Source organism: Mus caroli, unplaced genomic scaffold (genome assembly GCF_978045245.1).
Source record: "Mus caroli unplaced genomic scaffold, Mus_caroli_1 scaffold_10, whole genome shotgun sequence".
Lineage (NCBI taxonomy): Eukaryota > Metazoa > Chordata > Mammalia > Rodentia > Muridae > Mus > Mus caroli.
In genome coordinates, this window is record NW_028227265.1 from 89,795,511 (window position 1) to 89,812,177 (window position 16,667).

At 36.5% G+C, this 16,667-nt stretch overlaps 1 protein-coding gene across 2 annotated transcripts in view; it reads right to left on the reverse strand.

The window, feature by feature from the left end:
• Positions 1-16,667, reverse strand: part of Micu3 (mitochondrial calcium uptake 3) — a 75,145-nt gene that overhangs the window by 42,967 nt on the left and 15,511 nt on the right. For both annotated transcript variants that reach the window (XM_029480397.2, XM_021169879.3), the window contains exons 2-3: positions 5,606-5,759; positions 1,285-1,316 (exon numbers count right to left, since the gene is read on the reverse strand). In XM_029480397.2, coding sequence (XP_029336257.1) covers positions 1,285-1,316; positions 5,606-5,759 — 186 coding nt within the window. The remainder of the gene's footprint in view (positions 1-1,284; positions 1,317-5,605; positions 5,760-16,667) is intronic.

Genomic DNA, 16,667 nt, shown 5'->3' on the forward strand with positions numbered 1-16,667 from the left:
CCTTGGTCACTGTGTTTTGTCACAGAAACAGAAAAGTAACTAAGATGGTATACTTATGAGTACCTGATAGATTTTGTGGCTATTGTGCAACAACATACCTTGATACAGTTTTCTAATTGCTAGTATTAGTTTACAATTATTATCAGCATGTTATTAACTTTGATTCATTTATTTTTATATATAAAATATATATAAAAGTATTTGCAAATACTCGCAAAACTCTTATTAAATATGAACTTTTAAAATTGTATTACTTGCCACTATTTTAGCCCATCCTTTGCCGTCTTCCCCTCCTTTTTCTCCCTGACACAGTATATTTTAGGGCCACAATGCAGTATAGGAACTTGGCTTCTCTGGAGACAGGCCTTTTAGAGACATCACTAATTTCATCATCTGAAATCTTCCTAAGTTATTAGAGAAAATACCAAATGGAAAGAGACTGAGAAGATGGCCACAGAAAAGGAGAAAAGCCAGAAGAAAGCAACCTGCTAATGCCCTGGTCTTACATTTCTAGTTTGCAGCACTGCATGGCAATAATGCTGTTTCAGCCACCAGGATGTGCTCCCTTACCACGACAAGCTAGAATTCTCAGTGTGCTGCCTGGTTCTGTGTCAACTTGACACAGCTGGAGTTGTCACAGAGAAAGGAGCTTCAGTTGAGGAAATGCCTCCATGAGAACCAGCTGCAAGGCATTTTCTCAATTAGTGATCAAGGGGGAAAGGCCCCTTGTGGGTGGTGCCATATCTGGGCTGGTAGTCTTGGTTCTATAAGAGAGCAGGCTATCCATGTGCTTTATTAAAAAAAAAAAAACATGAAGAGCAGCCTATGAACTTCTGACCCTCTTTTTTATGTAACTGATGATTTCTGTAGTTATGAATTTCTATGTGAAATTACCTAGTCATAAAGTATATAAAGTTTGGTTTTACTAGGTACATGTGAATGTGTTGATGTAGAATTTAACCTCAGGCATGGAACTGTTGGGTACAGAGTGTGTATATTTTCAATTTAGTGGATAATGCTAATTGTTTCTAATAAGGGTTACTAATTTACATCCATACATGACAATTACCATTATCTTTACTAGCCAATGGACTGCCCACCTTCTTTATTTACGACATTATGAAGATTAAAAATACCACCAATATATGACTTTTATTTATAAAAACCACACACACATATAAAAACATAATTATATAGAATCAGATAACGTGCATGTGTGCTTACACATGTGTGTATCATGTGTTGTGTACATGCATATGTTGTATACCAAGAGCTTTAACTTACCTGTTTAGAAAGTGACTTCCACGTTTTAGCAACTAAAATAAATATAAAATAATTAGATAATATTGTATGTAATGTATATCCATATTTAGTAACCATATATAATCATAACTCAAAATTAAGCTTTTATGTTCAAAAGCCAAAGGTTTTTTTTAACCCTCAATATTTGAATTCAAGATATATTCTTTTCATATTATTTGTTTCTAATACAGTAACTTTATAATCAATGAAATAAGTGTCATAGGAATTTTTCCCCATAACCAGATTATGGTTGGGCCCTTCTGGACTCATAAGGTAAGCTACACCTATTTTATGGGACTTAAAGGACACTTCTGACATTATTTAATGATACTTATAAAACAATCACCTGGAATCAAATGCATTAGTATTTCAGAAAATAATTCAGAGGTGATATCTGTCCAGGATAAAAGTGACAGAGGCAAAGAGAAGAAGACATAACAAGAACAATGAAAGGAAGTTCTTATCCAATTTGGATTCCTCCTTCTACACATGGTCTTGGGGGCAAAAGTGTGGTAGCTGAATAGAATACCATTTTCTTTATTGTGTCATATCTCAGTTTATCAGGAAAGTGCTGAGACAGATGCACAGCCATCTATGTCGTTTCTCTTGCTCATATTCTACCATTGTAAATGGTAAGAACTGTCTCTAAGTTGGTAGCTGTTAAGTTCTACAGTATTCTTGCATTAGGAAAACTGGTGAGCTTTCAATAATTGTTTCTACATAGCAATTCTGTATAATTAATATTATATTAAATTTAAAAATATAAGGAACACATTGCAATGCAACTCTCTCTTTAAGATAATATATTAACTCATCTTGAGATCAAAGGTGAAGAAATAATTTTATAAAATTTGGAAACTAATTTTTCTTAGAGATCAATTTCTCTTCCATTTTATAATAAAATCTTTCTTTATCCAAGTAATCCAGCTGTAAAAGCACAGGAATTTTGCATGTAACCTTAATGATGATACTGTACACAGAATTTTGCAATGGCTCTTTTGAATGACTAGAACAATGAAGTAACAGTTCTGAAGGAGTCCTCACAAGTACAAATACATGAACATGCTCTTATGCAATGCTCAGACACTATTTATCCAGCCAGGAAGTTAGACTACTCTCCAGTCTGTGGTTTTATAAGATTTCCACAGTAGATTATTCACAAAAGACATATTCATTCTGCAGGAAATGTACCATGTTCAATATTATTAGCTGTTAAAGAAATAAAAACTAAAGAGCCATTAAGATAAGTCTTCAAAGGGTGTGCTGACTTTCTAAATTTCTTATTTCATATGAAATCACTGAGTATATAAAATAACAGGTGAAGAGAGGCATTAAACCTATTAGAAATATTTCTCAGGCTGTAGACTAATGTTTATCATATCTGTAGTATTTTTTATATCTGAAATATTTAATAGTATTTCTAAAATATAAATTAAAATGATTTTTGATGTATAGGAAAATAACTACATATTCTAATCCTAGAAGAAAAATCACTTTTCAGATTTTATTCTAAAGGAAAATAAGATAATTTTTAGTTTCCAAAAATTAAAGCCAACAATCTGGTATGTTTTACAATTAATTTTTATTTGAATTACAATTATTGGAAAAATCCTTAAATGCATTTTCCTATTGGCTGTCATCATAACATTTTATCAAAGATGTTAAGAACCTTAATTATGAATTCAAACAGTAAAAGTGATGACACCCCCAAAGCTGGCCCTGTGCTGCTAGTCACACAATTCACTCCCAAGCAATTCTTCATAAGGTTTCTATTGTTTTCACATTAATAAAACTATTAGAGTACTTAAAAATAAAGAATAGGGAACCCACATTATACCAAGTCAATTAAGTCAAAGGGCTATAAATCTTATCTTAGCCTTATAATTACTATTTAAAGGAGCCCTATATTAACTTTCAGCCATTTCTGCCCTATACATTTCCACAGTGGCTACTGTAAATACACCATTACTCTCTAGATTGTGTATTCTTTCTCAGTGCTTTCCTGCAAGTCAAACTTTTAAAGTTGATTTGGGGTTAAAATCTTGTATGATCAAGTGTCACCTTAAATTCCAGTCCAGCTGTGTTTCCCTCCCTATCAGAGCCTTCACTTCTTCATTTATCACTCCACTCTGCCACCTGGTTTTTGTCTTAGTTAATTCCCTGAAATGTCAGTTTTAAAAATTATCAGCAGCCTTCATTTTCTTAAGTCTGGACTAAATTCTGTCTTCACCGTCTTGGCAGTGTCCCACTCACTAGACCATCCTAGCCATTTCCTTTTGGCCTCTAGGACTCTGTACCATTCTTGGAATATTTCTTGAGTTTCTAGATAGTATCTTTGAGGTTTATTCTTTTCCAGCATTTGTACATTTTTCTTTTTAATGAGTAAGAGTTCCTCAGGAATTGGCTCCTGGTCATCTAAAATAGTACAATGTTTCTCTGGACAATTTCAATATATATATAGCGTTAACTATTAATCGTGTACAGACAAATCCCAAATATGTATGTGCAGACCTCTCCCTGGTCTTCACTGTTGAGACTTCAAAGCATCAAAAGTCAATTCATTGAGTTTGGAATGAAATTTTGTAAGCTCAGGGTTTTCCACCCATTCCCCTGTTCCTGAAATTACAACTCTGAGACTGAATTATTTATGAATATATCCTCAGGCTATAAGCTATGGCTCGTTCCCACTAGCTCATAACTCAAATTATCCCATTTAAACTAGTCTATGTCTGCCATAAGGCTAGTTACTTCTCTATTTCACGTGTCTATCTTACTCAGAAGTCCAGGGCTGATTCCCCTGCTCTTGTCTAACTCCCAGAGTTCTAATCTCTCTACCGGAACTCCCATCCATTACTTCCTGCCATTGGCTTTTTATTGACAGGTGATGTTTCCACACATTTTGAAGAGATTTCCTCTACAAAACTCAGCAGAAAAGTCCTGGCTCAGCATATACAAAGCCCTGGATCCAATGCCCAGCACTGAGGGGGAAAGAAAGCATGAAAAGGTAGTCTGTACACTTTTGCAAAATTGTTCAAAGTTTTGTTTTGCTATGGAGGAAAATGGCTATAAATTTCTGAGAAATTTTATGAAATGATAGTCAAACAATTTATTTGATACATTAATTTTTAATGAATTAACTTTCAGTGAGCTGAAATGAGACAAATTCAACTTTTACATATTCAATGTATCTCAAAAGCATCAGTCAAAAATTGAGTGCTGTTTTTCCTCCTCAACCTTATTCTTATAAGCCATCCATCCAGTTAACCTAAGCCAAACCCTTTCATACGAGAGAATCTTTCACTACCATCTTGGAGAGTTTGAAAGCCTGAATATCACAAACAAGTTGTGGCAGAGCCAAAGAGAATACCAAGATCACAAGACACAATGAGAGCACTCTTCTCTTCCTTTCTTAGCCACCCGTATCTGTGAGGTGCATTTTCTTTATACATTTTACTGAAAAGCACATATTAAAATGGGTTGGATAAAAACCATACACAAGAACCTCACTGCTTTTTATCAAGTCAGGCATAAAGCATTTCCAAGAAATGTGCAGCTGTCCAAATGTTTTAAAACCACTCCTTTAACATGAGAAAAAGTGGGGAAGAATTAGCCCATCTTTATACTTCAGGAGCTATGTAAATGAAGATGACAAAAAATGTCCAATTCTTGAGCAAGGCTAACAGCAGTGCTGGTCTTCTGAATTACTATATTATTTTCGATACACAAAATAATAGGTAGAATGTTAATCTCTTATAAGAATATCTAAAGTAAGTTGGTGTTCGACATATGAGGGAGTGACTCAAAAATTCTACAATGTTAGACATAATAAAGATTTTAAAGAAATACTATTCTGCTGGGGCTGGAGAGATGGCTCAGCAGTTAGGAGCACTGGCTGCTCTTCCAGAGGACCAGGCTTCAATTCCCAGCACCCACATGGCAGCTCACAATTGTCTGTAACTGCAGTTCCAGGGGATCTGACTTGCTCATATCAATGCATATTTTTAAAAAAGATAAAAAGAATTATCAGTTGCAAACACAGCATAAGGCAATGAATTTTCAAGTGTCACATTACTTTTGTTATGTTCTCTCTCTCTCTCTCTCTCTCTCTCTCTATATATATATATATATATATATATATATATATATGCTGTTTCATATATTTACAAAACTTCACTTCTATTGTCATCTATTTAACTTGGCCAAAATTGCTTAGTATCCACTCTACCACCATCTTTGGAAGTTCTTGAAAATTTTTATTATGCTGAAGGTAAAATTATGCAGATAATTTAAAATCTTTACTTACATTTGGGCTCATCTGTTGTAACAGCCAGAATAAAATCATATGGAGTCATGAATAACTGTCCTTCACATTCTATAGATGCAAATAAACGAAACCGTCTCTCTCGAGATGTAGCATAGAGGTCCAAGTCTTCAGTAACAGCTCTGCCAGTAGCAACCTATGGTCAAGGAAGTAGGGAAATATTAATTGGGAAAAACACTACCACCTTTAAGAAGGCAGTTCTTCAGAAAATTGGAAATAGTTCTACCTGAAGACCCAGCTATACCACTATTACACCTAAAAGATGCTCCAACATATAACAAGGACACATGCTCTATCATGTTCATAGCAGTCTTATTGATAATAGCCAGAAGCTGGAAACCCACCACATGTCCCTCAACTGAAGAATGGATACAGAAAATGTGGTATATTTACACAATGGAATACTACACAGCTATTAAAAATGATGACTTCATGAACTTTGTAGGCAAATGGATGGAACTAGAAAATATCATCCTGAGTGAGGTAACCCAGACCCAAAAGGACGTACATAATATATACTCCCTGATAAGTAGACACTAGCCCAAAAGCTTAGAATACCCATGATACTAGTCAAAAACCACATGAAGCTTAACAAGAAGGAAGGCCATAGTGTAGATGCTTCAAACTCATTTAGAAGGGAACAAAATAATCATAGGAGGTAGAAGAAGGGAGGGACCTGAGTGAGAGAGGGGAGGAGAGAAAAGGGGGGGGGGAAGGACCAAGTATGGGAAGAGACAGGATAGAAATTCAGAGGGCCAGAAGACCAAATAGAAATAAGTAGCAGTGTTTGTGTGGGGGTGGGGTGGGGTGGAACTTGGGGAACCACTAGAAAGTCCCAGACACCAGGGATGTGAGAGGCTCCCAGGGGCCAATAAGGATGACATTAGCCAACATTGGGGAGACAGAACCTGAAGAGACTACCTTCTGTAGATAGACATGGCTCCCAGTGGAGGGGTGGGACTGCCCAACCATTTTAAAATGTTTAACCCAGAACTGTCCCTGTCTAAAGGAAATGCAGGAACAAAAATGGAGCAGAGGCTGAAGGAAAGGTCATCTAGAGACCACCTCACTGTGTGATCCATTACATCCACAGACACCAAACCCTGATGCCAAAACGAGCTTGTAAACTGGAACCTGGTATGGCTGTCCTCTGAGACATATGTAGATACAGGCAACCATAGGACTGAGCCTGGGAACCCCAATGGAAGAGTTAAGGGAAGGACTGAAGGAGCTCAAGAGGATTGCAACCCCACAGGAAGAACAGTATCAACTAGCCAGACCCCCCAGAGTTTCTATTGCTACTGATAGCTAGCTTTATTCCTCTGTGATTGGATAATTTCAATATTTCTGATTCACTGAGAACCGCTTTGTGTCGTATATATGGCCAATTTTTGCGAATGTGGAGAAGAATAAGTATTCTTGTTTCAGAGAAAAGTTTAGTAGTTTTCTGTTAACTGATTTTCTATATCACTTAATTATAGTCTTTCTGTTTAGATTTTTGTCTGGATGACCTGCCTATTGGTGAGAATGTGGTACTGAAGTCACCTACTATTACTTTGTTTCAGTTAACCCATGCTTTTATATGTAGCACTATCTGTTTTATGAAGCTGACCATACCAGTGTTTAAAACCTAATATCCTTCTGGTGTCTTGTCTCTTAATGAATGTGAAGCCAGCCATCTTTGCCTTTTCTGATGTTTGTTTGGAAGTCCATTATACCAAATAATATATACTATATTTTTAAGTTAAGGTGTCAAAACAGTCTCATAATATGGATTTTTTTCTAATCCAGTTATATAGATGTCTATTTAGTCATCTCCAACTATGTTTGGTAAGTTTTCTTCTTTAAACATTAAAAATGGTTGATGCTTTACACACAGACTTTAACGTCTGTGTGCCTTGAATTTGGAACAAGACCTTTTACTTCTACTTTTATTTTTAACAGGTTATTGGTTATTTCTTTTGTTTTAAATTTTGGTTTCGTCAGATACCCTAGCTATGCTGTATTGGTTGGCCTTAAACCTAAGTCTAAGATCTTCCTGTCTTGGTTTCTAGAGGGCTGAGGCTATAGGAGCATACCATCAATCTACAATTCAAATGGTTATTTATGATGAATAGCAAAAGTGTTGACTTTCATACACTTGCTTTGCATTCATATACCTTATTAAATATTTTCATCAGTTTAATTTTTCTTAGATTTTTCTAAGTAAATAATTAGAATTTCTCTTAAAAGGTAATAGTTACAGTTTACATATGTTAACTAGCTTAAGTTTAAAAGTCTAGGCATATAAACTGACATTTAATAATACCAGAAATGCTAATGAACTGCCAATAAAAGCAGTCTTTCCTATTTACATTTATATCGAGGCTGTGTCTTAGACAGGGAGGGGCATTTACATGGCTCCCTTCTGAGTGGCTTTAGACAGCTCTTAGAACCCCTTACTCCTCTCGCCTCCTTAAACTTGTACCAGAATAGGAAAAATAAAAATCAGCAAAAGTTGATTAAATCTTCAAACAAAGAGTCGTAAAAATATTGGCAAGTTAAAAAATGTTTAGAAATCTCTAAAGAAAATCTCAAAATATACTGTATAAAAGTTTACAATTACATTCTCTACAGTTTAATCATGTAGTTTCCAAAATGAATATTTAACACCAACTAATTAGATAATATAGATTCATTCTATGATAAGCACTTGGTATGAGTCTCATATACAAATGGACTAACTATAAAATAGCCAAGTAGGCGGTTACTGACTTTATCTAGTGTTGTTTCGGGACATATCTGAGTAAACAGGATTGACTTAATCATGTTCTCCCTACGTAACTACTTTCAAATACTTCCATTTCCATGCTTATGTCTCTGAGTTCTCCAGAGACTGTTTTCTCAGAGAATGATCTAGTAGCCCAAGATAACCGTTTAATCTGTCCCAAGGTGATATGGTATTGTTAAACTCCAAGGTCGATAGGAAACTAGTAAGTAAAAGCCCACGGAGCCCCGATAATAGCTCACATGTCAAAATCTCAGAGGAAAGGAACAAAAGTCACACATTACAAAAGTCTCAGAAGGCACTCAGGTTCTTAAAAGACTTGGTTTTGCTTTTTAACTGTGCTAACTAAAAAACAAACAAAAAAAAACAAATAAAGAAAAAGCCACACACAAATAAAATAAAATGCAAATCCTGTAAAGTTTTAATATCACCTTAATGATCATTCAGAAATAATGAAAAAAATTTCATAATTTTTTTTACCAGTTCTACCAATAATGGAAAAAAAATGCATAAAGCCAGGTTAGTCTTGCCAACTTTATTAGCCGTAAGATGGCAATGACCTTGTATCATATTTTTATTATGTTATTTATTTACTTACGTACTTAACATCCCAATCCCCCACTCTGTCCCTCCTCAACTCCCAGTCCCACCCTTACAAATCTGGAGACACTTCTTCTTCAACACAGATTTTATAAGGAGAAATACATTCTTGCATGTACTCCTGCCTCTGGATGCTTTTGATACAGTCAACAGCCCTACTATGGTAGCTTTTAAGTATAGGAAGACACACTTGTTAGGTAGAGTAAGTAGCACAAATTACATATAATATATATATATATATATATATATATACATATACATACACACACATACATATATATGCGTGTGTGTATATATATATGTATGTATGTGTGTACACACACACATATAACAAGTATGCTGGTCTCTCTGCCTGGTGTGTTTAGCTGTGGGAAAAGGGTGACTATTAGTGTCTGTGAGTCACAAAGAGGCTAGACTGCAGTGTGATGCACAATTCCTGGTAGCAAGGTACCTGTCAGTGTCTGAGAATACAGAGGGCTGGCTAATTCCAGTGGGCCCAATCTGCCCAGGAGCAGGCTGCACAAAGGCTTTGTAGGGCCAAAAGTGGGTTTGCAAACCTTGCATGCTTGTGTGTGTATGCATGCACATGCACAGCAGCAGGTTCTCTTTTATCCCAGGGATCAAACTCAGGTTGGTTGCAAGCGCCTTTACACACTGAGCCAGCTCCCTGGCCCTACAGAGTTAAGGTTTTAAAAGAGGCTTTTATGTATTTAAAAAAAAATTCAAGTAAACACAATGTTATCAGGTATATAAAACTACAGTTGATTATACACATCTTTCCCACTGCAAAATAGGTTTTTCTTCCATAATATTTCTTTTCAGAAAGAACTCATAAAATTCAAAAGTATCAAGAGCAACAGACTTTATATTTTATGAGAACCTTACCAGTTTATATATCAGGAAATTCTGAAGAAAGAAAATTTAGATTTCTAAGTTGAATGGATACTGGGTGTTTAGACATAGGGAAAGCCTTTAGGTGTTGGACAAAAAGACAAATTTCAACTTAACTTGGAGGGGGTTGAAGTTGGCACCATACAGAAGCAGCTTCACAAAGGGTCTTAGAAGCAGTTACAGGGAATGAAACACTAGAACAGGAGGGCTGGAAGATGGAGCATATGACATAATTGGCCTAGTCTCAAGCCAAGCCAAGCTCAACTCAGCTCTGGAGTTCATCCAGGACACGTGACATTCAGAGGTTCGGTAGCATGCAAATTGTTGCAGTCTGCTTCAGAGATGAGTGGATCAAGACAAGAGCAGCCTGGGTCAGGAAGAAGAAATTTAGTCCTTGGAAAATTAGTATAACTTCCTTTAGATATAAAACTAGGACTGGATCACAGGGATCAGTTCCATCAGCAATGTTTAAGTGGCCTGATGATCAAGTAACTCACTCTTTATATATTTCTACTGGTCTTAGTGTTTGTGGTGAAGTTGGACTTATAGGTAGACAGTTAGGCGAACTAGTCAAGCTGAGAGAGTTAAATAAAACCTGTCCAGGATTTTTATTTTGTTTTTCCATATGAAGGTGATTATTGATTATTCAAGGTCTGTGAAGAACTGTGTTGGAATTTTGATGGGGATTGCACTAAATCTTTAGATTGCTTTTGATAGGATGGCCATTTTTAATATGTTAATTCTAGCAACCCAAGTGCATAGAAGATCTTTCTCTCTTCTGATACTTTCTTCAAAGACTTGAAGTTCTTGTCATATATACAGGTCTTTCTTTCATTTGGTTAGAGTTACTCAAGATACTTTATATTATTTGTAGCTATTGTGAGGGGTGTTGTCTCCCTGCCTGTTTACCCAGCACCTTCGCTGAAGTTGTTTATCAGCTGTAGAAGTTCCTTGGTAGAATTTTTGGGGCCATTTATGTATACTATCCTATTACCTGCAAAGAGCAATACTTTCACTCCTTTCTTTCCAATTTGTATCCCCTTTATTTCCTTTAGTTGTTTTATTGCTTTAGCTACAACTTCAAGCACTATATTGAACAGATGTGGAGAGTGGACAGCCTTGTCCTGTCCCCGATTTTAGTGAAATTGCTTTGAGTTTCTCCTCATTTAATTTGATGTTGGCCATTGGCTTACTGTACAAACAACAAACCTGGTTTCACTGTGGCTCACTAAGAATGAACTAAGAATCAGGGAGCCTGCATAGCTCAGACCTGGGCCTGTGTATATGTTACAGTTGTGTAGCTTGGTATTTTATGGGACTTGTAACAGAGGGAGTAGGGGTTGTTCCTAATACTTTTAGTGCTTCTGAGACTCTTGTCCTTCTACTGGGTTGCCTCATCCAACCTTAGTATGAGGTGAGGTGCCTCATCTTATTGCAACTTAATATGATATGTTTGGTTGATATTCCTGGGAGATCTGCCCTTTTCTGAAGGGAAACAGAACAGCAGACATGGAGGAAAGAAGTGGGGGAGGGGGATGGAGGTGGTGTGGGTTGGAGGGAGGAGAAGTTTTGGTAGGGATGTAATATATCAGAGGATAAATTAAAATAATAAGAAATTTAAAAAGAAAAAAATCATCTCCTTTTCCAATGATTTTAGAGGTATTTTAATCCAGCAACATGGCTGCTCTAGTAAGGGATTATGTTCAAAGACCTTCGAGGTCTCTGTAAACCAGCTGGAATGCAGACATACCCTTTGTACACACTTTTAATCAAACCAAACATTGTAGCTAAGGTTAGGTGGTAGAAGGAAGCAGATTTGAAAGTGATGTCTAATTGAGAGGTAGTTTTTGCCTCAGTTTGACAAACAGGTGGCAGAGAGAACAAGCTAGACACTGTTGAAGAGAGGCAAGCCAGAGAATGAGAAGGGGCCAGAAGATTAGAAGAGATTGCCAAAGTTAGTATGAGGCCAAGCAGAGCAATTTAGTAAAAAGCTGAGAGAAAAAAAAAACAAAACACAAAAACTGGAGTTCGAGCTAGAATAGCTGAGTTAAACCAGCTAGCCAGAGTTCAGAAAGAACTAGAAAAGGGTGAGTTTATTCAGCAGTAAGCCTCTGAGATGACAATTATATAGGAGAATAAAAGTTAATTTTAGAAATGATAGCTGCCTTTTTCAGTTAGTCACTTAAGTCTCAATTTTCAAATATAATAATTAGCTCACCTACAGAGAAAAGAGTTCATTTCTCTGTTACCTATGGATCCAGAAAGGATATTCTAGGACTAGGGTTAAATGTGTGCTCCAGGCAATCTGCTTTCTGCAGTACTCAAACCCAGCACACTGAGTGACTGCCGCAGTCCATCAAGGAGAGGATGAAAGAACTGCAAGAGGCCCAAGTGTGGAGTACGCCTGGTCAGGACGAGCAAAGGTTAACCTGCCTCTGCTCACAATGAGCACAAGAGAGCTTAGTCACTTAGTCACACAAGTGTGACTGATGCTGGCAAATAAAGAGCAATCTATATCGAGATCTAGATCTATCTACTGGGGAAGAAAGAAGAGGTCATGGTTAAGTGTCTTTTATCTGTCACAGTACTTTTTGGAACATCAAGTACTCATGTGTGGGAACACGGTACAAGAATGGAGTTGTGTGAGGAGAATCCTGAGTGTTCACAAGAAAACTCTTAAGAAATAAGACAAAAATCTTGTGATCTCAGTTTCTTCAAATCAAGGAATTGTTCTTGGCAAGAGCTCTCATGCCCCTCCCAGGTGTTCTGGATAGAGGTGAGATTAATTCAGATTATTCATTACAGCTGGCTATTGTTATTTGTTTATGTCCCTTCACAAAGAAAATCCTGTTTTTGCTACATGCAGGTTGCCCTTGTGATTGGACATTACTCAGGTGACTCTTCTTAATCCTCAGTATAAGCTATCTGATGCTCTGACTAAAGCTGGCCACTGCATGAGACTTCAGTCCACCTTATTCCTTAGGTTCTGCCCTGCTCTCCCAGGCTCACTCCACAACTGGAGCAGTAAACACTCATGGAATACAAAGGATGAAGGAGAAAACACTAACAATATATATGGTAAGAGGGACCGAGACTAATTTAATAAGTAATCCCAAACTGCGGTATTCAAAACTCCATGAGGTACTATCTAACTGTCCTCATCAGTCTGCAGGGGACAGAAAGTTTCTGGGCTCACTGGCTGACAGTCTCCACGCACATTTATCACCACGAAGGCTGTGTTCTCCTATCTTCAACAGGGCCACCACAGACTTGAAATTTCATGTGTGCACTTACCTTTCTTCTAGCTTTGTGTTTCCAAATTTCTCAAAATGTTCTTTTGGTTTTTTTGTTTGTTTTCCCATAAACACTGAGATCTGGTTCTCCATACATTCATATTGAGATACTTAATATGCACCTAAGTTTTTTGTTCTTTTTCCAAAAACCTATCTATGTATCTAGAGGAATTTTAACAATAATTAGCATTACTGCCCTATAATTTCTAAAAAATAATTTCAACTAATAACAGCTAAGCAGGCCATGATCTTTGTAGTTTACTCTACAATTAGAAACCTGGGATGTTTCTAAACTAAATCTGGTGACAAGTTGCTATAGTTACCAACCAAAATAACAAGAACACTAAAATTCTGAAAGTTAAATTTCTTTCATCATTGTTAGCCCAATTTCCCTCTGAAAATAAAGTATATTTCAAAATAATGAATAATTTGACAAATATTACCAATTAAGCATAGAACAATGAGAAATGTTTTTAGCTTTACATTGAAATATTCTAAACAGACACTGAAAAAATCTTATAACACTTTTTTTTTAAACACTACAGGAAAACACAGAGAGCAAACATTTAAGAGAAGGCATTGCAGAAGCACGTTCAAACTTTGCAGTTTTGAAACATGAAGTCCAGGCTGACTCTACAGCTAAGGATAATTAGTGAATGCTTGAGCCTCCTTCTTCTGCTTCTCAAATTCACGGAGTACAGAAAGTACCACCACATCTCATTGCCTGTGGTGCTAGAATTTGAACCCAGAGCCTTCTAGAGGAAGTTGGCAAGGCAAGTGCTCTACCAACTGAACTACATCTCTAGTCCCAAAGGATTTTCACATGTAGCAAATTTTTAATTAACTGGAAAATTTCACATTATAGAGATATTATAAAATACCTGTTTAAAACCATTCAAGCACAGGCCTCAAAATTGGCACATGATTTTTTTGTATTAACAAGACCACAGAGTAGAAGATAAAATCATAGACTTGTAGAGTTATCAGAAAATTTAAACTTATCTTTTATATTATTCTAAGAAATTACATCTTATACTTTCTACAAAATAATAACAGTATGACATTCTTTTTCACATTAGCAATAAATACAAATATTTAGGAACTCTCTCTCTAGAAAAAATGTATTTTTCTTTATTATTAAGAATCTGTGAGCTTCACTTCAGGTTCTAATCTTGAGCTTTCTACTCATTAAAAAAAATGGAGAATTTGAGCCGGAGGAGATGGCACAGCAGATAAGAATACATATGCAGGTCTTACAAAAATGAAAACCTGATTTCAAACCCTAGCATCTATATAAAAGCTGGGTGTGGGCTTATGGGCTCCTATAACTGCAAAGCTGGGGATGGGGGCAATTACTGAGGCTTAATGGCCATGTGACTAGCTTCAGGAAACCTTTTGTCAAGGGAATAAAACAGAGCGCTATTAGGACACCCAACTGATGGCATCTCCTAGCCATGGGTATGTGCTCTTGAGCAATATTATGGGTGGGGGTGGAGAGAGCGAGAGAGAATATTTAGTAATAAAAATTCATAATGACCACTTTTAGGTTACTGTGTGTGTATCATCTAAAACAGCGGTTCTCAACCTTCTTAATGCTGTTAGCCTTTAATACAGTTTCTCATATTGTGGTGAACCCCAACCATAAAATTATTTCATTGCTACTTCATATGAATTCAAAATTTATAACTGTAATTTTGCTAGTTATGAACTGCAATGTAAATATTTGATATGCAGGCTATCTGATGTGATTTCCCCAAAGGGGTTGCAACCCACAGCTTGAGAATCATGGTTCTGAAGTCAGGCTGACAGAACTAAGATTTCCTTCCAAAGTAGCAGAAAATTTTTAAAACTGTATTTTTTTTCTGTGCTTTCCAAAAAGAAACAAAAATAATATGTCAATGCAATTATCATCCTGGAATTTCCAAGTGCAGACCTTTGCAAACAATATTTAGACGTTACTTATTACTGGAGTTTAACTAGGGCCTCCAGGCAACAGAGTACATCATTATCCTTCCTATGAATAACAGAAAGCAAAGGTTCACTGCCAAGACAGTCTCCTGTTACTTCAGGTCAGCAATGTGAAAATTTACTCTGTGGTAAGGTCTGGTTTTCCCAGGGAGGCAAGATTAAATCCCAGATAAGAGATTTACTGCCAGACAATTAGAGAAATTAATGCCTACAAGCTGATAATACCATAAAAAGGTAATTTGAAACAATTACTTAGACAGTGAGCATAGCATTCCTTTTATTTTTAGCAATCAAGAAACATAAAAATGAGAATGAAGAATAGTAGGAAAAGTTAATATCATTTGTATTAACCAGATTATTGAGAACAGACATCATTACTAGTTTCCTTTAAAATACTTTGGTTTTATTTAAGTCAAATAATCTAAATTTTCAAAATAAAAAATGTATTCAATTATACATAGGAAGTTGAACATCTGGTAACAGGTTCTATCTGATGCTGGCAACTGTATCAACAGTTTTATAAACATTAAAGAGCAAATAACTTTTTTTTACACTTTATATGCTGTCGGGCAAGAATCTTAAGGGACATAGTCTATTCAAGTAGCTGGAAAAGTTGTTCATGGTAGTACTTTTTCATATGGCTTGAGGCTAATTTAAGCATCTAAGAAGATAAAAGACATAACACTTTCTTAGCTCGATGGGTGGTCCAAAGGTTAAACATCACATTCCCAGTGTGGGAAAATCCCAAAGTACTCAAGGTAAATGTTTTGATGCTTAACCAACATCTCTATATGGAAAAACACAGCTGAAGACAAGCCAGCAGTATATTCCTGGCTGAGATCAGATAAGAATAAAGGTGTTAATAAACAAATGGCCATTTATGAGGGTCTTATGCATGTGGCTGTTTTGTCTGTATGTATGTTAATACACCACTTACATGCCTGATGCCCACAAATGCCTGAAGAGGGCATCAGATCCCTTGGAACAGGAGTTACAGGTGGCTGTGAGGTGCCAAGTAGGTCTAAGAATCAACCCTGGTCCTCTGAATGAGCAGCCAAGGTTCTTAACTGCCAAGCCATCTCTCCAGGGCCATGCTTTTAGTCTCTATCCATATTGCAGTGTGGTAGCTTATTTATAGATTTGTCAAGGACCTTTCTTAATAGCTGATAAGATATAAATGCTTATATAAATAGCTTATAGGATATAAGCCATTCTTAAAAGTAGTGTGAGATCAGGAACTACTGCTTGAAGCTATCTCTTCTTGCCTGCTGAATATCTCCTATTCCTAAAGCTCTCCCTTGCCCTTCAATTTCATGTTTTTCTTTCTCTGTTGACTACTTCCCTCTAAGTATGGCCACTGCACTACTGCTCCCATCTTAGAGAGCTTCTGACTTCCCCAGTTAGCTAACCTCCTTCTCCCGTCTACTTCTTTCCTATCTTTCACAGCAGAGCTATTGGAGAAAGGCGTCCGCATTCCACGTCTCAGATTTCTTCTCCTTCTCCTTTGAACTTAAGCAGGCTCTAT